Source organism: Schistocerca serialis, chromosome 7, assembly GCF_023864345.2.
Source record: "Schistocerca serialis cubense isolate TAMUIC-IGC-003099 chromosome 7, iqSchSeri2.2, whole genome shotgun sequence".
NCBI lineage: Eukaryota > Metazoa > Arthropoda > Insecta > Orthoptera > Acrididae > Schistocerca > Schistocerca serialis.
In genome coordinates, this window is record NC_064644.1 from 453,033,451 (window position 1) to 453,060,121 (window position 26,671).

Below are 26,671 nucleotides of genomic sequence, written 5' to 3' on the forward strand. Positions count from 1 at the left end.
TGTTGGTTTTATCCAAATTGCAGGAAAAGCAGAGGACACGTCATATGATCCTTTTAACCAGGTTGTCAGGAGAGTAGTACAGCATGATACAGAAAAGCCATATATAACTTCACAAACCTATTCTGATGACTAACAAATCTCGTAGACCTTCTATTGCTAATTACGATAGTACAGCGCCTGTGTTATTCTGAAATACGATGCAAAGTTCCTTGGGATACGCACGGATACTCAAAAGAACAGGCACTGCGGCGATTGTAGACGTCATGAAATACATTAAATGTATTCGTAATTGCGAATGTAGACAACCGTTAGCTGTTGAATGGAATGACGACAGTGAAAGTTTTTGTCGGACCGGGGCTCGAGCCAGGATTTCCCACTTACCGCGAGGGGTTGCCTGACCATTTGGCTGTCTGTGCGCGACTCATGGCCAGACCCGAACTTCCATATGTCGTCAACCATACATCTATTATCTGTACTTGTACATCCATTATGTATATTCCCGTACAGGTCACTTTCCCAGTGTAAGTAAAATGTCTGACCTTTACGGGAATGTACATAATGCATGCGCAAGTGCAGGTTATAGGCGCATGCCTGATGACATGAGGAAGTTTGGATATGACCGTGAGCCGTGAACAGATATCTAATGGTAAAACGACTGCTCGTCATAATCGGGAAATCCGGGTTCGAGTCCCGGTCCGGGACAAATTTACACAGTCGTCTTTCCATTCTACAGCTGATGGTTGTCCATTTTCGCAATTGCAAATACGTTTAATGTATTCTACCGCTAACGGCCTGGTGGTTGTATTGTATTGTATGTTAACTGGGGGGCCTAGAAACGACGGAGAGGCTCTGTCCCCTGTTCAGCCTCAGTGGTCCAAAACCCCACGATGACTACCGCAGTCCATCTCACCCCTCCGCCGTCCCACACCGAACCACTCTTTCAGGCTTTCAGGGTTATTGTGCGGTTCGGCCCGCGGTGGACCCCCCCCCCCCCCTCCCCACGGAACGTCTCACACCAGACGAGTGTAACCTCTATATTTTGCGTGGTAGAGTAATGGTGGTGTACGCGTACGTGGAGAACTTGTTTGCGCAGCAATCGCAGATACAGTGTAGCTGAGGCGAAGTAAGGGGAACCAGCCCGCATTTGCTATGGCAGATGGAAAACCGCCTAAAAACCATGCACAGATTGGCCGGCTCACCGAACCTCGACACAAGTCCGTTGGCTAGATTCGTGCCGGGGCCAGGCGCTCCTTCGCGCCCGGATAGCCGTGCGTTAGATCACTCGGTTAACCGGGAGGGTGGCCTGGCGGTTACTAGCTATTTTAAACAGCTATTGAATAATTCAACTCAACACTTTGAACTTAACTTTTCTTTTTCGTTCACTTTAATTGTTTATAAATTATAATAATTATAATATATATATAATAAAATTATAATAATAATAATATAATAATTATAAATATCTAACAACACACATCGGTAATATCAATAGGCTAATCATAGCGTAACAGAAACTCACAACTGGAAATTCATATTGACATTGATAACTGACTGATAAGCAGACTCACAACGTCATAGCTCGATGCAAACATACCTTAATTACTTGGTTGACTACCATAATAACTTTGCTCTTTGAATGCAACGTGCTGACTGATCTGTAACTTTACACACTGAATATTCTCTACAAATTGTCTTAGGCTTGGCGCAGGACATCCATTTAAAGAAGTGCAAAGGACAGATATTAAAAAGAGGTAAAATGTAAAGTTATTAAATTTTAGATACGAACATAAAGGACAGAAAAATGGCATAAACACAGCAGGCAGAGGCACAGCATGGATGTCATTCAGTTGGTAGAAATAATGGTTTTGTTTTGTGGGACGGAATTTTAACATGTCCTTGAATTTAGAAAAGCCCATCAAAAATTTTCTGTAAATTTAAATTTTCTAATGTGAATATTTCATTAAACAATACGGTGGTGTAGAAAAACCATACTCATTTATAATCGGAAAAATTAGGGTAGTAACACCGAAATCTTTAAAGGGTCACATTCTAAGATCAGTATATTCTAGAAATCTACGCTTCTGAATAGGAAATAGCAGCTGAAATATAAAAAACTAAAACGCTGTTAGAAAAGCAAGATGAGAGCATTCAAATAAGACTTGTCAGACTCAAAACAATTATCAGCAGGATAGAATTTTGATGAATCATAATTTTACAATATATTTCATTAAAGAAAATATTTGAAGATGAGCTACTTACACTATCGTCATCAGCTGTCTGTAAACTATACTCTGAATAATAGAGTATCGAAAAATACGGCTTCAATAACAAAGTGGAGTTTTCGTATATTCACTGTACATAGATTACGAATGAATCTGAGAGTCCAAAAGAAGAAGAAAACTAATTATTAAGGGAGTAATGTTATAGCAAAGGAGGTTACGCCACTTCACTAGATTTTACGCGGTCCCTTGACAATACAAGGATGTACTTACGGTTCACCTCTCATAAAGAAAGGGTTTCTCGCCAGAATTGGGTCGAGCTCCTCGTTGATGTAGACATTGTTGTCGTGGAATGCGGCAAAGTCTCGGATCATCACGGCCCGTGCCAGCTCTGGATCCCTCACCAGCAGCACCGGCTGCCGTACCCGGTAGAAGCCGCAGAAGGGCTGGCCGTCCATCTGCCTGTCCAATCACAACAAAACGCATCATGCACATATAGCACTCGAAACTGAACGCACTAAAACCAAAGAACCCTAGTCACGTGCAATTTTCGCAGTCTGTTTTACAACCCCCCTCCACCAAAGACTCCACCGAGTCATTGAGGAATCGAACCTTCATGAATAAAACGACATATGTCCTAAACTATGTTTCATACAATGATATAATTCTGCTGACACATTCAGTGAGATGTTTGGTTGGTGTCTGCAACATGCGTTGCGAATAGAATTAGCAGTAAAGATTTATAAATTAAGTGTCATAGCTAATGTGGGACTTTTACTGTAGCACCATCGAAAATGGAATAAACGATTTTCATTATTTTGTATGGGGCGTCAGCGGGAAAAATTTCAAAAAAGTTCGAAATTGTGTGTAAAATTTGTTGATATAAATAAAATTTGTTCTAAAATGCTTGATAGATGTGGTCTGGGCAGTTTGTGCAGCCTGAGTTACACTTGTGGTATCAAGTATCGATACCACCCTATCGACGTAGTTATGTTGGCAGTGGAATTGCAACTTTCCGTGAGACACCGACAGCGAACGGACCCAATGACGCGCGCCCGCTCAGCCATGGCTCCAGCTGCTTCGTACTACGAGCGCCCTATACTGTGCAATATAGGAGGGCCGAAGAGGGTCGGCGGCACACACACATTCGACCTGCGCTCAGATTTCCTCTTCGACTTGCGCGGCCATACTACAAGACCTTCATTCGTGATGTATCAGGGAGCGTCCTGCTTGAGATACTGTAAAAGCTGGACTGTTCCTTGAAATGGCTCTGAGCACTATGGGACTTAACATCTATGGTCATCAGTCCCCTAGAACTTAGAACTACTTAAACCTAACTAACCTAAGGACAGCACACAACACCCAGCCATCACGAGACTGTTTCTTGAAGCTTTATTTCTATTGAAGTCTTGGTTTACTTGCAGGTTTATAAGTTAAGTAAGTACTGCCTTCACTATGTTAACTTGGGCCGGCCACAGTGGCCGAGAGGTTCTCTGGAACCGCGCGGCCGCTGCGGTCGCTGGTTCGAGTCCTGCCTCGGGCATGGATGTGTGTGATGTCCTTAGGTCAGTTAGATTTAAGTAGTTCTAAGTTCTAGGGGACTGATGACCTCAGATGTTAAGTCCCATAGTGCTCAGAGGCATTTAAACTTTTTTTTGTATTAACTTGCTCGCTAATCATTTCTGCTCCCCTCCAGATTTCCTATGACGACACTTGTTGCACCACCCTGCAGCTCACCTCGTTTTACCATTGTGTATGAAGTGGCACACAATAACACTACCTAGAGATACACTACTGGCCATTAAAATTGCTACACCACGAAGATGACGTGATACAGACGTGAAATTTAACCGACAGGAAGAAGATGCTGCGATATGCAAATGATTAGCTTTCCAAAGCATTCACACAAGGTTGGCGCCGGTGGCGACACCTACAACGTGCTGACATGAGGAAAGTTTCCAACCGATATCTCATACACAAACAACAGTTGACCGGCGTTGCCTCGTGAAATGTTGTTCTGATGCCTCGTGTGACGAGGAGAAATGCGTACTATCTGGTTTCCGACTTTGATAAAGGTCGGATTGTAGCCTATCGCGATTGCGGTTTATCATATCGCGACATTGCTGCTCGTCTTGGTCGAGATCCAATGACTGTTAGCAGAATATGGAATCGGTGGGTTCAGGAGGGTAATACGGAACGCCGTGCTGGATCCCAACGGCCTCGTATCACTAGCAGTCGAGATGACAGGCATCTTATCCGCATGGCTGTAACGGATCGTACAGCCACGTCTCGACCCCTGAGTCAACAGATGAGGACGTTTGCAAGACAACAACCATCTGCACGAACAGTTCGACGACGTTTGCGGCAGCATGGATTATCAGCTCGGAGACCATGGTTGCAGTTACACCTGACGCTGCATCACAGACAGGAGCGCTTGCGATGGTGTACTCAACGACGAACCTGGGTGCACGAATGGCAAAACGTCATTTTTTCGTATAAATCCAGGTTCTGTTTACATGATGGTCGCATCCGTGTTTGGCGGCATCGCGGTAAACGCACCTTGGAAGCGTGTATTCGTCATCGCCATACTGGCGTATCACCTGGCGTGATGGTATGGGGTGCCATTGGTTACACGTCTTGGTCACCTCTTGTTCGCATTGACGGCACTTTGAACAGTGAATGTTACATTTTATATGTGTTACGACCCGTGGCTCTACCCTTCATTCGATCCCTGCGAAACCCTACATTTCAGCAGGATAATGCACGACCGCATGTTTCAGGTCCTGTACGGGCCTTTCTGGATACAGAAAATGTTCGACTGCTGCCCTGGCCAGTGCATTCTCCAGATCTCTCACCAACTGAAAACGTCTGGTCAATGGTGGCCGAGCAACTGGCTCGTCACAATACGCCAATCACTACTCTTGATGAACTGTGGTATAGTGTTGAAGCTGCATGGGCAGCTGTACCTCTACACGCTATCCAAGCTCTGTTTGACTAAATGCCCAGACTTATCAAGGCCGCTATTACGGCCAGAGGTGGTTGTTCTGGGTACTGATTTCTCAGGATCTGTGCACCCAAATTGCATGAAAATGTAATCACATGTCAGTTCTAGTATAATATATTTGTCCAATGAATACCCGTTTATCACCTGCATTTCTTCTTGGTGTAGCAATTTTAATGGCCAGTAGTGTATATATTCAGTTCCCAACTTTTACGTGTGAAACATTTAGCATAAGATTTTACCGCAGAGTGAGTAGATTATGACAGTGTCTCAAATTTTTATTACTGGTTGGTAATTATATAAAAAAATTGAAAAGAAAACATTTGTTGCATTTGGAAGCCGATAGATAGGCAACCTGGAGATGGGAATCTTCACTGTGCACCGTTTTATCACTTCACGAATATGGCACCCACAGAGGTCACCTAAACAGGTTGTGGTGAATGCGATACTCAACAGATGGCGCTCTCGTACAGCCTTCAACAGGATTGTGAACTCTGAAGTTCAATTTATTCACAAATTCTGGGAATTATTTTGCACTAGAGCAGTTTCTCTTACATCTATGTACGAGTATGTTGTACAATTGTGTAAAATACGGTCAAAAATTGGTGAACCAGGGAAAAAAGTATTAGCTCTTCCAAGGAGAACGTGCACAATATTGGCTGAAAACGACAAATATGATATGATAAAGGAGATATTAGTCACACGAGCGATATCGACAAAAAATAAAGGCCTTTGTTGTTAGAGAATTAGGAAAAGAGTAGAAACAGGTAGGAGAACTTACCTGTTCCTTCCTACCATAAATGAAAGAACGAGAATATCATACTTCCTTCCAACCAAAGGGGCTAAACACCACCTGCCGGGTCATGGTCCATGATCCATATCCCATCTACGTATTAAAAATATGACAACGCTCCACAGACCCTTATGAAAGTGGAACATTCGGCATCCTGGACTACATCGTGTGGGACTCGGTCATTACCCAAGATCTTACAGATCAGAACAGGAACGTTTTTGGTAATACGACGGTCTATAACATAACAAAGAATGAGGTATAAGCTGAACACGCTGACAGCTAAAATATCAGCTTATGAACTGCTGGTCTACGTGGCTGACAGACAAGCAAGGAAAGCACAGTACAATATACGACACTCAAGAATGAAATAAATAGGAAGTGCAGGGAAGCCAAGGCGAAATAACTGTAAGAAAAATTAGAAAAAATCAAAACAGAAAAGAAAAAGAAAGTACTAGCGGAAAGCTGCGTCGTCTGACTTGCCATGAAGAAGGTTACATGGAAAGTCATAACAATCTTCATATTTCTGAGAATGTTCTAGATATGGAGTACAGATTTTCGCCGAAGTACGCAAACGAGCCGGTAGTTTTTGTATAATTAACACCAGAAATATTTTTATCTAGTTCTGGATGAAAATATGTACTTATTTTAAGGACAATTCGCAATTTTGGAATGGAAACGTCCCGTGCTGTTAAAGGCTACATCACATTCTATAGTGTTAAATGGTCAGTATATAATTTTTAAATTGATTTGCTACTTTTCTGTTATGTATTTATGGCCTTCCCCCTGTCCTTTATTCTGTAACTTCATATGACTGAAACACCTGCTGTCGGTTTGTTTTCCGATTTTGCCACGATTGGGAGACAAAAGATCTGGTATGCTAGCTTTTGAGATAGGGAACCGATAAAAAATTAGTTCTTGATTCAAATTCAGACTTATCACATTTCATTGAACATTTCATGCGTCACAATGTGATATCTGATGTATTCATATGTTGCTTTTAACACCATGCTGTAAATTCATCATTAATATTGATGTTTTGTGATTGATTATTGTCAATTATCGAAGTACAGACGTCGAAGACGAAACAGGAATAAACGTCGGTGATTTGTCATCATCGTTGTAGATTCCAAGTCTAGGTATAGTGAGGTGTTAATGATCCGAAATCAAAAGAAGATATCTGGTCTGATGAATATAGGTTAATGTCAACAGCAGCAGAAAATGCTATACCAGGTGTACGATTCATCATGAATGGGAAGGTAAAGTGCAGAATGAATTACTGTGAACAGTTCAGTGATAGGATCATTCACATCAGAATCGACACCAAATCAACGCCAACAACAATAGTTCAAAAACACATATCGACGACACAAGCAGAAGACGAAGAGATGGAGGAACTATATGACAATACTGAACGTGTAATTCCGTAGGTAAAGAGAGAGGTAAATCTTATACTCATGGGTAACTGGAACACTGCATTAGGGGAAGGAATAAAAGGCAGATGTAATGGAGGATACGAACTCGACAGAGGGAATGAAAGAAAACACTAACTGAATTCTACAGTAGATTTCAGGTGCCAATAGCGAATAAACTGTTGAAAAATCACAAGAGGAGAAGGTATACATGGAAAAGCCTTGAAGACACGGGATTATATCAGATGGATTACATCATGATCAGGTAGAGACTCTGAAATCAACTACTGGATTCTATGGCAGACCTAGGAGCAATATAGACCAGGTTAGCAAATTAGTAATGAGGAAGAGTAGACTAATGTTTAGGAGAGTCGTCCGGAAGAATCTGGGCGGTTTTTTAGGTAAGACAATCTCGGGAAAGATCAAAAAGAGCTCCAGTCTCAATGGGTACAGGGCAAAGAAACGACGAGAATCGACCAAGTAACAGTTAGTATTGTAGTTGTAAATTGTCGTAGCTGTGCTGGAAAAGTACCAGAGCTTCAATCGCTGATAGAATGCACTAAAACTGAATTCGTTATAGGAACAAAAAGCTGGATAAAGCCGGAGATAAATTCTGCCGAAATGCTTACAAAGGCGCAAACCGTGTTCAGAAAGGGTAGATTAAAAGAAGTAGGTGGTGGTGTGTTTGTGTCTGTTGGTAGTAGTTTATCTTGTAGTGAAGATGAAATAGATAGTTCCTGCGAATTACTATGCGTAGAGGGTATACTCAACAGCTGTACCAAAATAATAATTGGCTCCTTCTACCGAACCCCCGACTCAGATGATATAATAGCTGAACGCTTCAAAGAAAACTTAAAACTCATTACAAATAAGTACCCCTCTCATACAGTTATAATTGGTGGACACTTCAATCTACCCTCGGTTTGTTGGCAAAAACACATGTTCAAAGCCGGTGGTAGACAGGAAACATCTTCCTGAATTGTACTAACTGCTTTCTCTGAGAATTACTTTGACTAATTAGTTCATGAGCCCACACGAATTGTAAATGTTTGCGAAAACACTCTTGACCTCTTAGCCACAAATAAACCTGATCTAATAGAGAGCGTCATGACGGATACCGGGATTAGTAAACACAAGATCATTGTAGAGAGGCTCATATCAACCAAAACCACTAAAAATAAACGCAAAATGTATCTATGTAAAACAGCAGATAAAAATGCGTTTGATGCCTTCCTAAGAGAAGGTCTCCATTCCTTCCAAGCTAATTATGTAAGTGTAGACCAGATATGGCAAAATTCAAAGATACATGATCGGCAGAAATAGATAGATTCTTACCGCATAAGTTAATAAGAGACGGGACTCATCCACCATGGTACACAAAACACGTCAGAACACTGTTGCAGAAGCAACGAAAAAAGCATGCCACATTCAGAAGAACGCAAAATCCCCAAGACTGGCTAAGTTTCATGGAAGCTCGAAATTTAGTGCGGACGTCAATGCGAGATGCTTTTAATAGTTTCCACGATGAAACATTGTCTCAAAATATGGTAGAAAACCCAAAGAGATTCTGGTCGTATGCAAAGTACACCAGTGGCAAAAAGCAGTGAATACCTGCGATAGCGATGGAAATGTTACCGATGATGGTGCCACTAAAGTGGAGTTACTAAATACAATTTTCCGTGATTTCTTCACGAAATAAGACGAAATAAATACTCCAGAATTCGAAACCAGAACAGCTTTTAGCATGAGTGATATAAAAGTAGATATCTTAGGTGTTGGGAAACAACTCAAATTACTTAAGAAAGGTAAGTCTTCCGGTCCAGATGGTATACCAATCAGGTTCCTTTCAGAGTATGCAGACATAATAGCGCCTTTCTTAGCAATAATATACAACCGCTCACTTGACGAAAGGGCTTTTCCTGAAGACTGGAAAGTAGCACAGGTCACACCAATATTCAAGAAGGGAAATAGGAGTAACCCATTGAATTACAGACCCATATCACTGACCTCAATTTGCAGCAGGATTTTGGAGCATATACTGTACTCGAACGTTATGAATCACCTTGAAGAAAATGACTTATTGATACATAACCAACACGGACTCAGAAAATATCGTTGTTGTGCAACACAGCTAACTCTTTATTCCCATGAAGTAATGAGTGCTGTCGACAAGGGGTCTCAGATCGATCCCATACTACTAGATTTCCAAAAGGCTTTTGATACCGTTCCTCACAAGCGATTATTAATCAAATTGCGTGCATAAGGAGAATTGTCTCAGTTGTGTGACTGGATTCGTGATTTCCTCTCAGAGAGGTCAGAGTTCGTAGTGATAGAAGGTAAATCATCGAGTAGAACAGAAGTGATATCTAGCGTTCCGCAAGGTAGTGTCATAGGCCTTCTGCTGTTCCTGATTCACATATATGATGTAGGTGATAATCTGAGCAGCCCTCTTAGATTGCAGATGACGCTGTAATTTACCGTCTAGTAAAATCAACAGACGATAAATTCCAATTACAAAGTGATCTAGAGAAAATTTCTGTGTGGTGCGAAAAATGGCAATTGGCATTAAACAAAGAAAAGTGCGAGGTCATCCACATGGGTCCTAAAAGAAAGCCGATAAATTTTGGGTGTACTATAAATCGCATAAATCTAAGGGCTGTCAATTCGACTAGATACCTAGGAATTACGGTTACGAGCAACTTAAATTGGAAAGACCACATAGTCTAGATAATATTGTGGGGAAGGCGAAACAAAGACTGCGCTTTGTTGGCAGAACACTTAGAAGATGTGACAAACCCACTAAAGAGACAGCCTGCACTACACTTGTCCGTTCTGTGCTGGAATATTGCTGCGCGGTATGGGATCCTTACCAGGTGGTATTGACGGAGGACATCGAAAAAGTGCAAAGAAGGGCAGTTCGTTTCGTGTTATAGCGCAATAGGGGTGAGAGTGTCACTGATATGATACGCGAGTTGGGGTGGCAGTCACTGAAACAAAGGCGGTTTTCTTTGCGGCGAGATCTATTTACGAAATTTCAATCACGAACTTTCTCTTCCGAATGTGAAAATATTTTGTTGACACCCACCTACGTTGGGATAAATGCTCATCATAATAAAATAAGAGAAATCAGAGCTCGAACGGAAAGATTTAGGTGTTCCTTTTTCCCGCGCGCCATTCGAGAGTGGAATGGTAGAGAAGTAGTATGAAAATGGTTCGATGAACCCTCTGCCAGGCACTTAAGTGTGAATTGCAGAGTAACCATATAGATGTAGATGTAGATGTAGAAATGGAATACCGGATTGCTGAGGAAACATGAGTTGCTTTTGAAGTTTTCAAAAGCTATAGATAAGGCGATAATAAATCTCGCAGCCGGCACTTCAGTTGAAGAGGAATGGACATCTCTAAAAAGGACGAAAACGGATATAGGACAGAAAAATGTAAGAACAAGGAAGGTCTTGCGAAAAAATCCTGTGTAATAGATGGAATATTAATTGAACGACGAAAAAAAGGAAGTACAAAAATTTTCAGGAAAATATAGGAAAAGAGCCATATAAGTTACTTCGTAATGGAATAAATAAAAAATTCAGGGAAGCTAAGGTGAAATGTCTGAAGGAACAATGCGAAGAAATCGAGCAAGTACTGATTGTCCGAAGAACTCATTCAGCATACAGAGAAGTCAAAACAATAATTAAAGACAAAGGTGTCAACATTAAGAGTGCAAGAGGAAAGAGCGGATGGATGGAAAGAGTATGTTGAAGGCCTCTGTGAGAGGACAGAACAGTCTGATGATGTGATAGAAGAAGACATGGTAGTCGGTGAGAAGGACATATGGAATCCTGTATTAGAGTCAGAGCTTTACAGGAATGAGGGAGTGTTGCGATCAAATATGGCGGAAGATATATGTAACAATTCTTCGGAATTTCTAAAATCATAGGGGGAAGTAGAAATCAAGCCAAAGGAAAGCTGGATAATATACTGTACAGTATGTTGAAGAGACAAGGGGAAACAATAAGAATGGAAGATCAAGATCTAAATTCTCGGACTGGACAGGGTGCAAGGAAGGGACGCAGTTTTTCATCCCAACTAATCTATGTATGCATCGAAGAAGTAATGACGGAAATAAAAAAAATGGTCAAGACTAGGATTAAAATTCGAGGTGAAGGAATATAAATGACTAGATTGGCTGATGACATTGCTGTCTGCATAGAAAGCAAAGAAAAATTAATGGACCTGTTAAATGAACAGTTTAATGAGTACAGAATATGGGCTAAACGTAAAGCGAAGAAAGACTAAAGTAACGAGGAGTGACGGAAATGAGATTAGCAGTAAGCCGCAAGCTCTTAATCAAGAAGTTACTGAATTTTGCTACCTTGGAATCACAATAACATGTGATGCAGGAAGGACATAAAAATGTAGAGAAGCATAGGCAAAGATGACATTACTGGCCAACATAAATTTACTAGTATCGAATATCGTCCATAATTTGAGGAAGAGATTTGTGAGAATGTACGTTTGGAGCGTAGGATTGTGTGAAAGAAAATCATGTGTTACAGAAAAAACGGGAATAGAAGAGAATCGAAGCATTGGACATGTGGTACCATAGAAGGATGTTGAAATCTGTGTACATTGATAAGACAATAAGTGAAGACGTTCTCCGCAGAGTCGACGAGGCGAGGAAAACGTGGAAAACACTGACAAGTGGAAGGGACAGGAAGACAGGACGTGTGATTAAGACATCAAGGAATAAATTCCATGGTAGTTGAGAGACCTGTGGAAGATTAAAACTGTAGGGCAAGAAAGAGATTGAAATATATCCAACAAATAATACACTGAGATGAAGAAGTTATCACACCTAAGGAATTCGTGGTGGACTGTGTCAAACCAGTATGAAGTCTGATAAAAAGAGAAAAAGATAAGCTGTTTGTCAGAAGACATTCGACGTCTGCTAAGTCTAAACTAGTGAGCCCAGAGCTACAGACATCTTCAGCGAATTATTTTACCCAATATTCTATTTCAGTCCTCTACCTGTAATTTTGGAATATAATTTTGACGTTACCTCTGTCCCCAGCGTGCCTCAGACTCTTTCTCCCTATCCTCACAAAGAATCCCTGTGTTCTAAAAACAAGACGATCAACCCCAGTAACCATTCACATATGGACTTCATAAACACCTAGCTAAAGAAGGAAAAAAAACTTAGTGGGGTTGATTATGTCAAAACTCGACCGGCTACATCACTTTATTGAAAGGCATGTGAATACACTTGAATAACTTTTTAGTGATTTTCGACATAACATTACTCTTCATGAGAATTTGTCTTCAAAACTCACTGACATTTGTGACTCATCACTTCAAGACACAAATATTGAAACACTTTCAAGGTACACAAACTTGTGAGCTACAACCAAACATTACTGCTGTCACCTATTCAAGCCTCACTGAAGATTCGATCTAAAAATACTGAAACTCTTTCAACAGTAACACACACTAAATAAACATACACCGTGTGAATCACAGATTTTTGTTTACCAATTACCATTTCAATCGCCAAAGGCCTTGCTGTAGAGGCAACACCGGTTCCCGTCAGATCACTGTAGTTAACCACTGTCGAGTTTGGCTAGCACTTGATGGTTCACCTTCCGTGTGTGCTGAGCCCTGTTGGTAGGCGGGGTGCACTCAGACCTTGTGAGACCAGTTGAGGAGCTACCTGATTGAGGAGTAGCGGCTCCGGTCACGAAAACCGACAACGGCCGGTATAGCGGTGTGATGTCCACAAGCCCTTACATATTCGCATCCAGTGATGCCTATCGACTGAGGATGACATGGCGACCGCTCGGTATCGGCGGGCCTTCCGAGTCTTGTTCGGACAGAGTTGCCAGTTTCAATCTGCGTTGCACATCATCTTCAGGTCTGAAGCTACAAAACAATTATAGCCTATCTCGAGGCTTCTCCCTCCTCCTTCTGACCTTATCTGCTGGGGTCGCGTATTTTGAAGAAGCTCTGTTTTCTATATTCTGGAAATAACAGCATTCTTCCGGGTTTTGCCAAAAAATGACATTTCTCCTCGTCCCACATTCAGGTTGCTAAAAACAAATTCTGTCGATGGTGGATCATATCTGTCTCGTGTCTTCTGACGAGCGGCGCACAGGGGCTGTTCTTCAAAGTAAGGCCGGCTGATCTAGTGGCACTGACCTTCTCCAATGCTGGAGAGACCTTCTGAGAAATGTCCCTATGGGCAGCCTCCCCCGTCGGCCTACGGGACCAGCTGCATCCATGTGCTTGCAGATCAGCTCAGTGTGTTATCACAGTATCCTCTTATGTGGATGAAACATTTTAGCTGCGTTAATTGACTACTGGCAGTCAATGGTACCGATACACATAATAGTTATCGATGGGGATCAATTATTTCGATGTGACTGATTTTTTCAACTCTGGTTTCCAGTTATGAGACAATTTTGAAAGAAAAAACGGTTGCGTAACACAAACTAATTGAGAAATGCACATCAGGCTCAGTTTTTGTTTTTCCTAGATCAAACAGAATCAGAGGAAGCAACGTTGCAGGAATCATCTGACAAGAAAAGAAAGAAATTTCATCTCAAAGACAGAGTGCATGACATCTGTCTCACTGTGAATACTAGATAAAAGAACATAAATGTTGAACTGGAGATGCTTATTAGGTCTTAATTGGTATACAAGTAAAGTCTGCGTCCTTATCAAAATATACAATCTGTGTAGCTTTCGTAACTTGATGCAGCATACTGATACAGTGCTGTGAAGAATCTTGCGGTCAATTTTTCAAAGTCGATTGTGATAAAAATAAGATTGGAACATAGAATTACAAAAATGAATTATCATGGCATAATTTTCTAAGTTAACTGAAACTGATAAATAGTGAGAACAGAGAATTGTAAAATTACATGCATCACCCATCATTAAGCTACTACTAGTTTTAATGAATGCATATTAATGAGATACAAATTACACTCAACATGATCAAAAGCTTTCTCTAACTACGCTATAAACTTGGCAGTTAACAGATCTGTTTTAAATTATTATAATGTATATTGTGTGATCGTGTCCTGCTCTTATTCTTGAAATATGACATGGTATATGATTTCTATTTGTTTAATTGTGAGTTTGAAACCAATTAAAGCTAACAAACAGTTTAGTATATGAAACTTCCTGGCAGATTAAAACTGTGTGCTCGACCGAGACTCGAACTCGGGACCTTTGCCTTTCGAGTCTCGGTCGAGCACACAGTTTTAATCTGCCAGGAAGTTTCATATCAGCGCACACTCCGCTGCAGAGTGAAAATCTCATTCTGGAGTTTAGTATATGTTACTCATGACAGGGAGCGATTAATGAAAAACTACGTAACGAGTGCTTTGTACATAATATGGCAATATTAACAAATTTGGAGCATGGCTGATTTAATCATTTCATTTGAGACATATATGACTGGACATGTGGAAGTGGCGTCAAAGAAACTGGGAAAACACAGTTCTGTGGAAGTCTTTTCATCACTGTACAGTTATCGTTGATGGAAGCTGTATCCGTATGAACCTACTTGCTATACTAAGTGCTTGGTCTCCCTAGCCAGCTTTTCCCTCGAGGCTTTTGTCCATTAGTAGATTAACAATTTCTTGATGCCTCAGGATGTATCCAACAAACTATTTCTCCTTTCAGTCAGTCTGTGAAATAAATTTATCTCCTCCTCTGTTCTGTTCAGTACATTACTTATCCCAACTATTCATTTAATTTTCTACATTCTTCTGTAACTCCACATTCCAAAGCTTCTTTTGTCCTCTTGTCTGTGCTGTTGGTTTTCCACCTTTCCTTTCTACATGAGGCTATCCACCAGACGAACACTTCCAGAAAAGACTTTATAACATTGTAATTTATTTTTTATATTAACTTTCTTTCAGAAAAACTGATCTTTCTGTTATAGATCTGAATTTTACTTCATACATAATCCTTTTTCTCCCAAATAACAAACCTCTTACTATTTTAGCTTTCGTTTCCTAAAGTAATTGCCTCTGCATCACCTAGCTTAATGTGACTGCACTCCATTACCATTTTTTGACTTTTACTGGTGTTCATTTCATAACCACTTTAAAAGGTACTATTCATGTCTTTCAAATCGTCTTGCCGGTGCATTATCGTCTACGTCATCGATAAGTTCTAAACGTTTATACCTTCTACTAAACTTAATTCCCATTTCTTAAATTATTCACGTTTGCTTTACTGATTGCTCAATGAACAGAATCAATAACATGAAAGACTACTACCTACCTTACATGTCCTTCGACTTTTATATCTGAAATCATATTTTTGTACAAGTTGTAAATTGGAGATTCAGCTCGATAAGCACTTCGCACGTCCTCCTTTTGTTATCATACTTTTTCACCTGTGTAAATTTTCGCTATTAATTATGATAGACGCTCCTTGCAGGGTAAGTGGTGATAAAGCCCCGTCATTTTCAATATTTATAGTATTGCGGTCCATGAGGGGTTGATTTTCCTGCGGTTTCAAACTGAACTGATACTGTATGTTGAGTTCTTACCTATAATCCATTCATAGTTCAGCTCTGTCTCGTTATTAATGCAGAGAAATTTAAAATTTAGCAACAACAAAAATTTCGGGGTTTTACACCACAAAATCGGGTAAAGCCCCTTGATGAGGGTCTTTGAGATAAACACGGACAAAAGTGGATGGCTGAATAACAAAAATAATTGAAATGACCCTTTGCGACATAGTTGTATTGTTGTAGCCAAGTACCAAAGATAATACTGGACTTAAATGTAACGCACATTTGAACATAATGCTTCAAAATACTTGTGCAAAAATAATACTTTCTTCTCTACGGAAGGAAGATTAGTAGCGTAACCTGAAAGACTTCAGTTACTGAGACTAAGCAATCTAGGTACTAAGTAAATAGTATTCTTTGCTTGGTGCTCAGATTCTTCCTTGAAGTTCTCGTGTTCTTCTTCTTCGCCAGACAGGAAGTTCATGTCTATATCTGAGCTACTGTCATGATATGAAAAGTCTAAATCTGACTCTTAAGAATAATCAACTGGCTCTTTGATCTGTTTTCTTTATTTTTGGCATTAATGTAATGAAATATAGCTTACGTCGTTTTGTTCCTTTAGAAATATTTCTTTGGCAAGTCTTTCCTTCACAGTAGCACGCTTTTCTCTTGCTATACATTCTTCTTCCATTCGTTCTTTGTTGAGTGTCGATGGTAGAAGCACAGATTTCAGTGCTTTGCCAGAAAGTTTCCCCTAAATCAGTATTTTAGGCAGAGGAATATTATCTTCAGTTGAGAAAATCTCACACAGTGTCTGCTAAAATGTAAACGTCGTGTCGGATAGACCGTTTGTCGGGTGCAAGTTTTTCGATTTGACACCACTTCGGCGACTTGCGCGTCGATGGGGATGTGATGATAATGATTAGTACAACACAACACCCAGTCCCTGAGCGCAGAGGATCTCCGACCCAGCCGGGAATCGAACCTGGGCCCGTACGATTGACATTCTGTCGTGCTGACCACTCAGCTACCGGGGGCGGACACAGTGTCTGCTGAATGTCATCTTTTGACAGGTTATCTTGGAAGGATTGTTGTCACACTGTTGGACTTACGGGGATTTACTTCATCACATCTGCGGGGATTTGCCCCATTTTGTGGTAGAGCGGTTCTAGGCGCTACAGTCTGGAACTGCTCGGCCGCTACGGTCGCAGGTTCGAATCCTGCCTCGGGCATGGAAGTGTGTGATGTCCTTAGGTTAGTTAGGTTTAAGTAGTTGTAAGTTCTAGGGGACTGATGACCTCAGAAGTTAAGTCCCATAATGCTCAGAGCCATTTCTTGCCCCATTTCACCATTCTCTGAGAAATGCTCCATTGCTGATTTTGGGGACCAACTGGAACAATTACTTCCACGCTAAAGTAAAGTTTAAATACAGTAGTGTGAACGATTAAGTCATTGATGCTTCTTTTGAAATGCTGCATTACACAATGTTCAAGTAAAATACCGGAAAAGTCACATGTTAGTAGTAAAAAGCAGACTTGCCTCATTTTCTCACTTCTGGAGTACCTGCCGGAACGAATATGGAACAATAGGTTACAATAAGATAAACTGGCCAGCTGGTGGTCAACTCTTGTATCGATGGCAGTCAGCTAGAAAACTCGGTGCTCGTTTTTGTCCCATGTGGGGCTTTACGCCTACCGACCCTATTCCTTCCACCTATAAGTCATCCCTTCTTACACTTTTTACTGTGACGCTGTCTGAGCTAATGTTATTAATTCAATTGCTTTTTCTGAAGGTTCCTTTGATTTTTCTACATGTGACACCAATTTTTATGAATACAAACTCTCTCTCTCTCTCTCTCTCACACACACACACACATACACACACAAAGAAACCAGTAATGAGTTTCCAAAATCTGATAGTTTTTAGCTTCTACAGCTTTGCATTTCTCTTATAGTCATTTTCCATTTTCTCTCAATCTCATTTTACTTCCAGAATGAGATTTTCACTCTGCAGCGGAGTGTGCGCTGATGTGAAACTTCCTGGCAGATTAAAACTGTGTGCCGGACCGAGACTCGAACTCGGGACCTTTGCCTTTCGCGGGCAAGTGCTCTACCAACGGAGCTACCCAAGCACGACTCACGCCCCGTTCTCACAGCTGTACTTCTGCCAGTACCTCGTCTCCTACCTTCCAAACTTTACAGAAGCTCTGCTGCGAACCTTGCAGAACTAGCACTCCTTAAAGAAAGGATATTGCGGAGACATGGCTTAGCCACAGCCTGGGGGATGTTTCCAGAATGAGATTTTCACTCTGCAGCTGAGTGTGCGCTGACAGGAAACTTCCTGGCAGATTAAATAGGAGACGAGGTACTGGCAGAAGTAAAGTTGTCAGGACGGGGCGTGAGTCGTGCTTGGGTAGCTCATTTGGTAGAATACTTGCCCGCGAAAGGCAAAGGTCCTGAGTTCGAGTCTCGGTCCGGCACACAGTTTTAATCTGCCAGGAAGTCTCATTTTATTTGAGCATATGCTTTAAATATTTAAGAAAATGCATCACAACTTAACGTTACCAATTACTGCCGAGTTGTATTAAAACATGCACTCACACTCACTCACACACACACACACACACACACACACACACACAGACACACACACACAGAGAAACCAGTAATGAGTTTCTAAAATGTTATAGTTTTTATATCTTATCTAACCTGGAAGAAAGTCTTCACACACAGCGTTACTTTCTAATGTAAGAACTGGAAGAAACTGAAAGAGAACACGAATGAAGAGTTATCAAATGAAAACGGTTATGCTGGCACAGACCATTAAAAGGTGTGAACGTTTAGGACACTGAAACAAGTAACAAGACAAGCAAAGATAGGATCAGTACAAAAATGTTGTGAGAATCTTACCGATAAATATCGTCAGCGACCTCTGAGAAGTGCTTCCGACCGAGCATGAGCTCTTTGACGTTCCCAAAAGGTACGGAGGGCTGCGGACAGGGCACGCCCAGGCGCTGCCAGTGGCTGTAGCTCCAGGTGAGGTACTTCCACAGCAGCCACGCCGCCGCCACCACCAGGCAGCCCGTCATCCACCAGTCGAAGGCCATGGCGGTTCTGCGCATAGCCAATACAACACGTGTGTACACTTTTTGGTTCTTTCTCAACCTACTTGTTGTTAGCTACCGCTGTGGTTTGGCAGGAATCTGCCCCACCACTTTCCCTGTAAACTGTGGTGACTACACCATAGACTTTGTCGGACGCGTCATACACGGAACTGCTGCTTGGATGAAGCTCTTACTTGTACTGTATGCTGAACTTGTGTCTGTCTGGTCGTTGTGAGATGGACACTGGTCGGTTTTTTCCTAGTTATCCCGGACAGACATGGCATGCATAGGCTGTAGAAGATTTTCACATAGGTGGCTACCAACATGATGGGTTGTGATACTATCCTCACAAAATAAATTGAAGCACCCGAAAGCGGAGGAGGAAACGAAACGAAACTTCACGGTCTGAAAGGGTATGTGATGTCATTTCATTGATTGCACAACCGAGTCAGTTTCACAAAGAACTTCAGACTATGAGCCCACTTATCAGTATGATAACACACCTTCATTGGCCTGGATGCACGCACTGATTCGGTTGGGAATGGTGTCATAAACCCGTTGTATCCTCCCCTAAGGCGCCGGCCGATGTGGCCGAGCAGGTTCTAGGCGCTACAGTCTGGAACCGCGTGACAGCTACGGTCGCAGGTTCGAACCCTGCCACGGGCATGGATGTGTGTGATGTCCTTAGGTTAGTTAGGTTTAAGTAGTTCTAAGTTCTAGGGGACTGATGACCTCAGAAGTTAAGTCCCACAATGCTCAGAGCCATTTGAACCTCCCCTGAGGCAAGCTGGCCCACAATTGTTGTAGCTGATCCTTGATATCCAAGATGCTGGCACTGGGACAGAGTTGACATACGAACTGGTTCCATACACGTTCTACTGGGGACAGATATGAAGCCGATGCTGCCAATGGAAGTATCTCAGCATCATAAAGGCAGTTCACACAGACACGTGGCATCTGTAGACGAGCATTGTCTTGTTAACACAACGATACTATTGCATAAGAGTTAACACACGAGGTCACATGACCAGCCATTGTACCGTCAGATATTCTTCAACCACTAAATGATTAGAACTGCAATCTCTACGAAAAGCAGCGGGCACTAAAGTACATTAGTGTTGTTCGTGTATGTTGTTGTTACCATGTATGATGGAGTATATGAGGGGTGTGACCAGCGTTAGATGTTGAATGATCACTGTGAATCATATGGAGGCGCCTTGTAGTTGTGTGCTGTGTGAGACAGCACTATCGGCACATGGCATAGTTTGTAAGAGGATGTGTCGGAGGGGTTTTGTCCCGATCTTGGGCTACACGGGAGCGTGCAATGTTACTCCATTCGACTTCCAACAAGCATCAGTGGAATGTTGTGTGTGCACATCCCCAGTTACATAAGGGGCTTTTCAACTGTATAGTTTTTATTGATGACAAACCTGTTTTTATTTTTAACTGATCTGTGTGGAATGTGTTGGATATTATAAAAATAATGTAAAAATAGCAGGTGTAGTACAGTGTAATATTTCCGACTGCGGCCACTTTCGCCAACGCGCCGCAAGCGGCTGAGCCGGACACTCTGGGGCGAGCCCCCGGATGCAGTCATTCTGCAGGGACACAGTGGGAAGCCGAGCATACGCCCTCGCCTCGCTCAAGGAGGGAGACGTTGCGAAGGGCCCGCCAGACAACGAGAAGCGCGCCGTGCGAAGAGATGGGTAGTTCGCGAACGAACGGGTGCAAAGGAACGGTTCACCAAGATGAACGAAAGGACCGAGGAACGAATTCCAAGGAACGATCGGTTCATAGTTCACTTCGGTCGCGGCGGTCTACTTATAGTTCCCGGGAACGAGGAACGATCGGTTCATAGTTCACTAGTTCACTTCTGTCGCGGCGGTCACTTCGGCAGTTCTCGTTCCTGCCTTGGTCGCGTGCTCGTCTCAGTCTCGGTCTCCCTCGGCCGCACTCGTCGTTGTTCGCATGACCACCTGTCTCAGTTCCACTGCCGACTGCTCCTTGTTAGTTCAGTATCCAGTTGTTCGTTTCGTTCACTGTGCTCGCCTATTTTACATGTGTTCCAAACTGTTCTTGCACTTGGTTCTGGTTATTCAGCGTCCACGAGCGGTAATCAAAAAGTATTTTATAGTTACGTAAATAACATAAAAATTACGTTGTATGTAATAGGTACGTCTTTTCAGGTAACAAAAGGGCATATCACCTCACTTCATTATATCGATGAACAGCAGAAGACATACTTATAACAAGGCAAGTTTTTTTTGTTATTCATATATTTTTTGGTTTCATCGACTTGATTTAGCAGCTAACTTTCAATAATTTGCTTAATTTTTAGTGGAAGAAAATTCATATAAAACGATTTTCATGTATCTTTCATATACAAAACATTACATTTAGGAAGGCTCTAATTATTTTTAAGTTTGGTTGTTTCCAATTTGCATTACCAGCTAGTTTGGTTTCTTTGAAAAGAAAAAGAAAGTGGGTTGTGGGTCATTTTGGCTCAGTAGGAAAAGCGGTGCCTCTCCATTTGAAAAGACATAGATTGCCATAAAATCATATTTACTTTTAATCTCAAAAACATTTGTTCAGAAGGAGATTTCAAACCAAAAACTTTATTACTGCGAACTTAATTATTATTAATATTGATGCATTAACGTTAATAATGCAACATAAAAACCTAATTTTTACTAAGCGTGTGACGCAAGTATGAGAAAACCACATTTTATTTTATGCTTCCATATAGTCTCTACTTCGCCCACGAACTCAGAGACAACGTGAAGTATATATAGGGTGTAAACGATTATTGTTTAGAACGTAGCATAGCTATGTAGTGGAAGTGGAAACGAAGAATTTTATACAAGGCACTTGTGGTCTATTAAGTTGGGAAACAGCCACCAACAGGTTTACAAGACTACTTGAGCTATAGTCCATGCGCGTCGCATGAGATTTTCATGTTCTCTTCTCCAGCTCTCTACACATCGTCATCGATTGTTTCGCAATTGTTGCTTGCATTAGCTTGTTATTTCTTCACTGCCTAATTATTACATGTTTGTCTGTTTGTTATATCTGCTCGTAACGGGCAACACATCGTCTGTAATTGGTGAGCAGTCTGTACTCGGGGCCGATTTTCCGTACGCCACCCTATATTATTTCCCTGCGATCAGCCACACAAGGCTATGGTTGCCTAAACGACAGGTTCTGCAGAATCACAGAAATTACTTCTAAAAGTGTGTAAGAATACTGTAATGAATAAAAACTCTATACTCCAGGGGGGAGGCAAGTGCCCCCGCTTGGTGCCCTCCATCCTTCAGTCACCTACACTACTAGTTTTCAGTTTTTCATAAAAACCATATACCAAGCAAATGAACGGTGAACGAGTAAAGATGAACGGTTCCCAAAAAAGAACGATCAGCAGTGAACTAGTTCCCAAGGATGAACGAGTTTGTCCATCTCTAGTGCGAAGAGCTGATGGACACCTGCAGCCATTAGGACGGAACACCATGGGGGCAGTCATTTTGCCTGCCTTAGAAAGCGGGGATGTGCCGGCAATTTCCAGCACCCCATGGGCACTGGGAGGAGCGTACAAAAAGCGCGGGGAATTGGCACAGGGAGGCGTGTGAAAGATGCCAGCATTCTTAAGAAGATGTTTTTCTTGACAGTGAGGACATTCATGACGGACGCCAGCAGATTTTGAGACGGAGCCCAGGCATGAGTCTATCCTGGGCTCACGCAGAGCGAGTAGTTATAAAGAAGCATTGTGTAGCTGCTCTCCCAACAGCCTCAGAATACAGGAAAACATCTTAAGAATTTGAAATCGTGAGGAAGAAGCCGATTCGCGAGCCACACGCCAGCGCACGCAAGGTACATTTCCATCCCGCACGAAGAGACGTGGCGATGAAACGGCGATCTGTCATTGGGCTGCATTGAAAATTTCGTCCGCCAATGACAGCGCCGAAAGGAAGAATATTTGGAAGAGGAGTTGAGCTGGGACATGGAGGAGAAGCGAGAGAGGATGGAGCCTCGGAGATTTCGCAGAAGCGAGAGGACATTTGCGCTCTTCCACTCATCGTCGTCATTCGCCTTCCGACGCTGTGATATCACAGCTTCGGCCACGCAACCGACAATGGGCAGGCAACGCGGAGATGGTACCTGGGACCCGACGCAAAGCCGCGATTGCTGATGAGACGTATGGGACAATCCATTTCTAAAATCGTTAGGGAATTCAGTATTCCAAGATCCACACTGCAAAGAGTGTGCCAAGAGTGCAGCACAGCTCTGAGGCGACGCGCCGTACCGACGCAGCGCCTGCCACCGACAGCAATATACGACGAACGATAATGAATAATGGTGAGAGGATTCGTCCTATCCTCCTTCCCCTTAATAACTGAGTCGTGTCTACGCCCAGCTAAATCGGCCCTGAGATTTACACTTCTGTTTTGGTTTACGTAAACAGCACGAAAATGAATACATTTCTTTCATGTTTTTATCATATAAGCAATCTTTTACATTCATATGTGAACCCCTTAACTTTGTACCCTTTGTGTGTGATTTCATTAATTTCTAGAGTTCACTACATATATGGCGCCCAGCGTGGGATGATCTCATTGGAAATTTTCATGGTACCTGAATTCACAAAATAATTTCTCCAGAGTTCACTACAACAGTCATAATGGAACAGGACGTATAACAACAAGTTTTTTGAAGATCAGAAGATGAAAGCCTCAGCTGTTGAAACCGGTCGTAGGAATAAATAATGTTGAATGCGATCTTGCCTATTAAAAGGTTTTTGAAATCTCGATATACAAGGGCAGTCCAATGGCGAAGCTGTTATTTGTTCTCAAGTGATTCATTTCAAAAGACTTCCCATGTGATTATGGCCACATGACAAGAATTAACAGATTTTGAATGCGGGATGGTAGTTGGAGCTAGACGTATGGGACAATCCATTTCTAAAATCGTTAGGGAATTCAGTATTCCAAGATCCACACTGCAAAGAGTGTGCCAAGAGTGCTAAAGTTCAAGCATTACCTCTCAATACGGGCAATGCAAGTGGCCTACGGCCTTCTCTGAACGACCGAGAGGAGCGGCATTTGTGTAGAGTTGTCAATGCTAACAGACAAGCAACAATGCTTGATATAACGACAGAAAGCAATTTGGGCCGTACAACGAATGTATCTGTTAGGAGAGTGAATTTGGTGTTATTGGGCTACAGCTGCAGTGACCTGGTCAGATGAGTCCCAGTTTCAAGTGGTAAGAGCTGCCGGTAGGGAACGGTCTGGATCCTCTGGTTATGTTCGGCTACTTGGGGACCATTTGCAACCATCTGTGGACTTCATGTTCGTTTGGGAACATAAATCCCACCGAACAGTTATAGGACTTAATCGAGAGGTCAGGTCGTACACAAAATCCTGCACCGACAACACTTTCGCAATTATGGAAGGCTATAGAGGCAGCATGCCTCAATATTTCTGAAGGCGATTTCCAGCTAGTTGTGGAGTCCATGCCACTTCGAGCTGCTGCACTACACCGAGAAAAAGGAGGTCCAACACGACGTTAGGAGGTATTCCATGACTATTGTTAGTGCACAATCACCGGCATTGGAGGGTGAATCTTTGAGAATATCTACCACTCGCGCTGCTGAAACGCCAGAAAAATTATCAAACAAATGCTGGCTGAAGATCTTAAGAGAAGCTTTGTATAGGTTGTTACGTTATGCGTTTTTCGATATGGAGAAAATCCATGACCGTTCGATTGATTGTTGAAGTTAACTTAAGAAATGGTGCAGAATATTTAATTAGATGTGGGCCCATCTTTGTGATGTAATTTAATCGAGTGTTTCTTTCTGTAGTTAGCTAGAATCCTGTTTCCAATTGACTGTTACTCGGTCCATTGAAATATCGTAAGCGGTGTTTACAACTTCGCGATGAGTCTCGTTGTTATCCTGTTGTGTGACGTTCTCTTGTTCGGGCAGCAGGGTCGTCTGGCGTTGCTGCCTTCGCTCTGTTTACTTGTCCACGAACGTCGGCCTGTCTGGCATCGAAAATTTCCGTCCGCTCAAGGCCGTTACAGTGCGTATGCCGGAGAAGACATCTAACAGTTGACGCGGCCTTGGCGCACGTACTTTGTGCATGCTCGATGGCCAATCAGAACGTGAGTTTTTGTTTACGTTACTGTGGCAACGCCCCAGTGTTGCCGTAGTGCTGGGCTACCGCTGCTGGCTCGCTGCCCATCCGTGCCGAATACTGGCAACTGCGCTGCCAGCTGTCAGAGCTCTTCTCTCGACGTACGAAGTATAGTTTTTATAATTACAGTTACGCTCTCGTAAGTCGCCGATCAGTGTGGTGAATGGATTTCTGTAGTAGGAGCCGTGAATAGGTTGTCACGAGCAGGTTTGATTTACGGACACGTAGCTTTTAAATGGTCACGAGCCCTGAAAATCGTGGTGAGTATATAGTAGTCCGTCGTATAGAACCAATGCCTTGACTCCATGTATGATTATATGACACTATATGCTTCTTAGCAGGTAACTGTGACTACAGGAAGTGATTCTTCATGTACTCCTTAAGGAAATTTACTGTGAAGTTTCTATTTATCTATGGTTATATGAGACCGAAAATTTGGGAGATTCCTGTGTGGTTGTTTGAGACAGATAGGTAATATGGTTCCAATATAATTTCCTTGGGAATGCAGTATATGTCAAATGAAGAGACGAGCAAATGTTTGTTGACTTGATGCTGAGAACAGAAGGCAATGCGAACTCCACTCAGGCACGTAGCACACCGGTGAGAAAAGTGATACAAGTTAACAAAGGGCAAATATTAGACTCTGTCATAGAAAAATACATGTGAAGCACCCCATCCTGTAAGTAAAACGTCACATCCCCATCTAGCAATTTTTGCACTTCAGGACAGTTGTGTCAGTTTTGTTGAAGGCTACTTCACGACCCACCACGGCAAGAAGTGTCATATCAAAGCTTTTACTGCAAGGTGTGAATGGGTTATTCAAGAAGTGCGGCACTTTCTGAGCTGTGATACTTTTCATGTATGAGGAAAGTTGAATGTAATTTTAAATAGCATTGATTATTACAATTTCTGCGTTTATGACGTGTCTGTATCTTACATTACAATGTCCTTCTGATGTGCATGCATGTCTCAGGGAACAGACACTGTTTTGACGATTACAACTGTTATAAGTATTATGAAATTCGTGCTTTGTGGCGCTCAAGAAAAAAATAGAAATTTCTGCTGCAAAGGAAGTTCATATTGACTTCCTTTTCCATTGAAAAGTATTCCTACGTTATATAAGACCATTTATGGTTTTATGTTTTCGTAAATTGTGTTCCTTAAATTGCACTTAAAATGTTCCTTACTAAATTATAGTTATTTTCATGAATTACAACTTTGTACTTTGTATTTTCTCATACAACAATTTCAACTTGTTTTTCACTTCTTATTTTAACTTAAGTACTAACTTTGCCTGATGAAGGCTCGACTCTCGTATTATATTACAGTAAGTAAAAAAAGTATTATTTGGAGTGTAAAAGTGGCAAAAGTATTACATGAGGGGTAATAAAAAAAACACATTTTTAGAAAATTCTTAGAAATCAAGAAAAGCAACTA

General features: G+C 41.9%; 1 protein-coding gene across 1 annotated transcript in view; it reads right to left on the bottom strand.

Annotated features, from left to right (window-relative positions):
* The window catches only part of LOC126412703 (probable cytochrome P450 6a13), a 117,282-nt gene that overhangs the window by 51,318 nt on the left and 39,293 nt on the right, over positions 1 to 26,671 (bottom strand). Inside the window, exons 2-3 of the mRNA XM_050082420.1 lie at positions 18,856 to 19,059; positions 2,493 to 2,681 (exon numbers count right to left, since the gene is read on the bottom strand). Coding sequence (XP_049938377.1) covers positions 2,493 to 2,681; positions 18,856 to 19,052 — 386 coding nt within the window. The 5' untranslated portion in view covers positions 19,053 to 19,059. The remainder of the gene's footprint in view (positions 1 to 2,492; positions 2,682 to 18,855; positions 19,060 to 26,671) is intronic.